Below are 6,317 nucleotides of genomic sequence, written 5' to 3'. Positions count from 1 at the left end.
AAAAAAAAAAAAGAGAAGAATAGAAAAAAACATATCTTCAATTTCTTCCCCTGGTGTTTATTAACCCTCATTCATGTGCCATCTTTTGTCTTACCTCTCGGTGCCTATCCCGGTCTCGAGACTTCTCTCTCACCCAATCAATTGTATTGAAATCATCATAGGTCCCTACACCAGGAATTGGTTCCTCCAAGAAGTCCATGATCCTATTTGAAGAACCTATTCCTCCACCATTGTACGACTTGTCCTCTGTATTGAATAGGAAACAGGTATCAGTACTTCAGATGCTCTTAACAACTACTTAATGCATATGCTTTAATCTTCCTTTCTAGCAATAAACTCTTTGCTAATAGCCCTACATCTGATTCAACATTGTCTACTCTACAGTGAGAAACACATATTCAAGACTTAATAAACATTTGCTGAACTAAAATTTGTTGATGAATGGAGAGGATAAGAGAGAAAATTTTAAACTCACAGGTTGTATTCATTCACATAAGGCTTAACAAACTTGATCAAAATATTTCTGCAATGTCATCTGATAGAACAATATTTTGCTATTAAACACAGAATGTAAACCTATTGAGGAATTTATGCAAATGTACACTGGTAAAATGCAGAATAATGCCTTCATTTAATTCACCCAACCAAAGCTCACATTTGCAGCACCAACCTTGGCAGGGACAAGGCTTCAACCAGACTGTTTGGTAATGAATCCTTCTGCAGAAAAGGCCTAAGTGGGCCTGTGCTAACTCCCTCTTCTCCCATCTGTATTTCCATTTTTACTGTAAACTCCTAACAGACAAACTATAGCAGTCTCAAGTGGTAAATTTGAAGGAACACCCCAAGCTGTACTTGGTTTACTAACTGTAAGTCTTTTAAAGACCTATGTCAGCACTCCTTTCACGAGCAATATGCACATTTGAAAGGAAAAGCTCTGCAGAGTGCAAATCATCTAGAAGGTGCGGGTGGGGTGGGGGTGGAGTGGAGAAGGTGAACAAGTTAATCTTAAAACCCCAAACCAAAGTCCTTTCCATATCTTCACTCGTACCTGGCTGTAAAATGGATGGCTGCTGAATCACCAGCCCAGCATTTCCTATAATGTCAATGTCATAATGATAAAGATGAAAGCTGGTATGTTGCTTGAAAGCTTAGAGGGGAAAAACCAAGTAGGAAATGAAGAAGAAAGAGAATAAAGTATGTGTGTTGGGGGCAGGGGGCAAGCTGTTTCAATTCTCTAGTCAAATGCTGACATGAACATAGGACACCAAACAACCAGAAATTTACTTTTTAAGGCAGGTTACTGCTTCAGTTGAATTTTTCTCTGGTGTAAGAGTTCTCCTTTCAGGATGGGGATAAAAGGATTTTGTGAAACTGATTTTTAAAAGCATCTGATAGCTATCTAATGTTACACTATATATCAAACGAGGCCCCCAACTTTAAGGATATTAAGGCAAAACGAAGATCTGCAACAGCTCTCTAGCAGGAAAGAAAGAATCCTATTACATCACTAGGTAACATGAGCACCACATCATCCTCCTTTGTAGTCAGGTCTCCAGTTAGAAATACAATTGTCAGGCCACTCTCAAAGAGCAGGCAGTGATTAGAATCCTACAACAGACTGCTTGTGATTTTCCAGACCTCCTGCTCCCGGCGGCGGGGTGGGGGGCATGCTTTAGTCCTTGGTCAGGCTTACCTTCAATCAGTTTTCTTTTTTTCTGCCTCTAGGAAGAAATAACCTTGGCACCCTGCATTTGGTCATTTAGGTTGAGGAGCTTTCACTCTGAAATGCTTTAGAAGGGCACTTGCTGCATTCTCTGCCTTTCACAGCAACAAACGCCACCTAAAGAACCACCAGTGTTCCCGGGCGGTCAGAATGTGATGTCACTGTTAGAATCACATGACCAGACCCTTGGACCAGCCTTGGAGAAAGGAAGATTTTTAACCCGACACGGAAGCCTTAAAGATGTAGTCTCATCTAAACAAATGCTATCAAATTGGGGGCAGGCAGGTAAGCTCTGAAAACTGGGGCACAGACAAGTCTTAGTCTTCAGACCTCATTTAGCAGAAAGTCCAAGAATTTTAAGTAGAAATATCCCCAGGCACTTAGAGTGACAGGAGTTCTAAGCAAAAAGGGGGAGAAGCAAATATATAAAAGGCTTCTTAAAAAATGCTCTGGATAATAATAACATGGGTAAAATCTCACTAACATAATGGTGAGTGAAGGATAACAGACACAAAAGAGCATATAACATTAATTATTCTATTCCTATAAATTCAAAACCAGGCAAGCCTACATAATATCATTTTAGGATACAAATGCAAATGATTACATTAAGAGAAGAGAAGCAAGAAAATGACAAAAGTGAAGACAGGAGCTACCTAGAGGAGAGGGCTGCCATCTGGAGGAGTGCATGGCAAGGGCGGGGCTTCTAGAATGCCGGTCACTTTTCCTGATCTTGGAAGTGGTTATGTGAGTGTTCACTTTAAACTTTAAACATGTGTTATGTCTCTTTCTCTGTGTATGTATTATAATTAAAGAAAAAATGAAAAACTTAACTGCATATGCTCTTACTATACAAGGTCAGTTCTTTAATAGCACATAGTCACTTTGAAAATCTAAAGTACAGTCAAGAAAATGAGTTGTTTCTTAGTAGTGGTGCTCTCTACCCAGAAAGCACTGTCAACTGTGATACCCATTAATCTAACCTGGGTGAAAGTAGCTATTTCAGCCTTGACAATAAACTCACTATGATGTTTCCACTGTTTTAAATGCTTTCCCGGCTTCAGCGTTACTATGAAGGCTATTTTTAAATAGGTCTTAATTAATTGTGCAGTAAAGTCAGTCCAGTAAAGAAGAATAAAATTGCTGTCTCTCAACTCCCGAAAAGAACCTGCAGGGCAGCCACTGTTAAACATTAACCCAGTCACAGTGTGCTCTAATAATCAGATTCTAAGTATACGGCTTTGAAATGTTATTACTCTCATCAATTCTTAAGACTTGATGCATCCTGCAATGTTAATACAACAAAACCTTATGAAATGTAAGGCACTGCATGAAAACTGTATGCTTTGAGCTACAAGACTGTAAAAAGCAAAAGCCACGTGTGGCCAAAATATGACTACTTAATGTGATTAAAGTTTTAGAAAAGGATATACATCTTACCCAACCTCTTAAGCCTCATTCAGAATTTTCTTTATTAAAAACCATGATTTTAACTATATTATCTGAAGACCACTACAGAATTCACTTACATTATCCAATCTGACTTACATTATTATCTTATTATATTATTTCACACATTAGTAGTTATAGTATTTAGCAATCAATTTAGTAAAGATATTATCTTTTTTGGGGGCAGTGCCCGTAGCTCAGTGGGTAGAATGCTGGCCACATGCACCAGGGCTGGTGGGTTCAAACCCAGCCCTGGCCTGTTAAAAACAAAAAAAATAGCCAGGCGTTGTGGTGGGCACCTGTACTTCCAGCTGCTGAGGAGGCTAAAGCAAGAGAATCGCTTAAGCCCAAGAGTCTGAGGTTGCTGTGAGCTGTAACACTACAGCACTCTACTGAGGGCAACAAAGTGAGACTTTGTCTCAATAAAAAAAAAGATACTATCTTTTTTGGTATTTGAAAATGTACAGTTATATGAATTGCATAGCTGGTGCTGTGTATTAACTTTTAGTAAAGTGGCTAAGGCGCCAGCCACATACACCTAAGGGGCGGGTTTGAATCCAGCCCAGCCCGCCGAACAACAATGATGGCTGCAACCAAAAAAATAGCCAGGCGTTGTGGCAGGCACCTGTGGTCCCAGCTACTTGGGAGGCTGAGGCAAGAGACTTGCTTGAGCCCAGGAGTTGGAGGTTGCTGTGAGCTGTGATGCCACTGCACTCTACCCAGGGAGACAGCTTGAGGCTCTGTCTCAAAAAAAAAAAAAAAAAAAAAACTTTTAGTAAAAGTTTGAGTGTTTTTCAAGTATTCTATCAGCACTACTGAGGAGGGACATTTTTCATTTCATGTAAAGTTACTTCCTTCGAGAACTAGAAGGCTAGTAGCTATGATGCAGTCCTCATACTAAAATGAGATTTAATTACAATTCAGATTAAGAAATGAGGCACTGGGATTCAGATTTGACATGCTATATTTTTTCATTCTTTGATATCCTCTATATCCCCTATTCCCTTCTCTGCCAAATTTGTAATCACCAGCATGTGTTCTTATACAGACTGCCCAGTGAGGTCAACTGATATTGTTATGAAAATAAGACAAAGAAATGCTTACCAATTTTTAATGCATCCTAGGATAAAAATGCAACAATATAATTAATATTTTGGGATAAGCAGAGTTATCTTCATGACACAGATCTGACCAGATCATTTCCCACTTTCTAAAATGTCAGTGGTTCCTACAGCACATGAAGACCCCTTGAGTATTTGGCAGAAGTGTGGGCCATAAATTTAAAAATATTCATCTTAATTTTTAGAATACAAAAAGTAAAATATTTTAAAATATATACTAACAATGACAACAACAACACTGCTACTATTTTAGATTTCACCAGTAAGAGGAATTACATTGTCTGCACTCTTTCACCAAATTATCTATAGCTGACCTGACCACAAATCGCTTAAGCTGTTGGTCATATTCCACATCCAGTTGGTTTCTTTTCTTAGCATTTTTAAAATTTAGTCGAAAGAAAGTGCAAATTCATAAATTTAGCTGTCAAGTATAGCAGCAGAGGTCCGGGTGCAGTGGCTCATGCCTGTAATTCCAGCACTCTGGGAGGCTGAGGCGGGCGGATCACCTGAGCTCATGAGTTCAAGATCAGCCTGAGCTAGAGCGAGAGCCTATCTCTAAAAATAGCCAAGCATTGTGGTGGGCACCTATAGTCCCAGCTACTTGGAAGGCTGAGGCAAAAGGATCGCTTGAGCTCAAAAGTTTGAGGTTGCAATGAGCTGTGATGCCATGGCACTCTACCTAGGGTAAGGTGACCAGATTTTAACATTAGTAAAGTAGAACACCATTGACAGGGTGGGGTGTGTGGGGGTGTGGGGGTGTTTCTTAATTAAAAATTTGGTCTATATGGAGCAATAAAAATTTCAATAGAACGCAAAAATAGTATTGTAATATATATATTTTTAATTTCAACATAAGTACAATTTACAAATATAATACATTAAAAAATATATGTATAGTATTATTTTATTCTTTGGCATATTTCTAGTTGAATTCTAACAATCAACAATGTGAACTTTGATAAGCAGTTCTCAATAATCAGTTCTCAACAATTATTTGTTATAATTAAAGTTTAACATTGAAAAATTAACAAAAATAATATAAAACTCATATCCTGGCGAAATAGCCACATGGCAGCTGAAAACTGTATATTCCCTTCCCGTTCTCCAGCCGTTCCCTAGCTTGTCATGTATTCTTTCCAAAAATCGGGACTTTTTAAAAACACTGCGGGATGCAGGACAAATTGTTAAAATGCGGGACGTCTGGTCACCTTAATGTAGGGTGACAAAGTGAGACTCTGTCTCAAAAGAAAAAAAATAGGAGCAGACATTATGTGCCTTTTTTTTTTTTTTTTTTTTTGAGACAGAGCCTCAAGCTAATCCCCTGGGTAGAGTGCTGTGGAATCACAGTTCACAGCAACCTCCAACTCCTGGGTTCAAGCAAGTCTCCTGCCTCTGCCTCCCAAGTAGCTAGGACCACAGGCGCCCGCCACAATGCCCGGATATTTTTTGGTTGCAGCCATCATTGTTGTTTTGGTGGGACAGGGCTGGATTCAAACCCGCCACCTTAGGGGTATGTGGCTGGTGCCTTAGCCACTTGAGCCACAGGCGCCGAGCCCATTATGTGCCTACTTATGGCCAAAGGCACGAAGTAAAATAATGCAAAAGCCTTTTCAAAAAATAGTATATTAAGAGTTAAGCTTCTGGGCCAGGTACTATGGCTCACACCTATGATCCTTGCACTCTGGGAGGCTGTTTACTTGAGGTCTAGAGTTCAGGACCAACCTGAGCAAGACCCCATCTCTACAAAAAACAGAAAAATTAGCTAGTCGGGCGGTGCCTGTAGCTCAAAGGAATAGGGTGCCAGCCCCATATACCGGAGGTTGTGGGTTCAAACCCAGCCCCGGCCAAAAAGTGCAAAAAAAAAAAAAAATTAGCTAGTCATGGTAGTACACACCTGTAGTCCCAGATACTTGGGAGGTTGAGGCAGGAGGATCACTTGAGCCCAGGAATTTGAAGTTGCAATAACCTATGATGACACCACCGTACTCTAGCTGGTACAACAGAACAAGACTGTCTTTTTTTTT

At 39.7% G+C, this 6,317-nt stretch overlaps 1 protein-coding gene across 1 annotated transcript in view; it reads right to left on the bottom strand.

Moving 5' to 3' along the window:
- Window positions 1-6,317, bottom strand: part of CLCN5 (chloride voltage-gated channel 5) — a 191,338-nt gene that overhangs the window by 23,394 nt on the left and 161,627 nt on the right. The window contains exon 3 of the mRNA XM_012811278.2: window positions 95-246. Within this exon, the coding sequence (XP_012666732.1) occupies window positions 95-246 (152 nt within the window). The remainder of the gene's footprint in view (window positions 1-94; window positions 247-6,317) is intronic.

The sequence above is a fragment of the Otolemur garnettii genome, unplaced genomic scaffold (assembly GCF_000181295.1).
Source record: "Otolemur garnettii isolate 467f Iridium unplaced genomic scaffold, OtoGar3 scaffold00153, whole genome shotgun sequence".
NCBI classification, from domain to species: Eukaryota; Metazoa; Chordata; class Mammalia; order Primates; family Galagidae; genus Otolemur; species Otolemur garnettii.
This window is presented reverse-complemented; position numbering and strand designations above follow the sequence as displayed.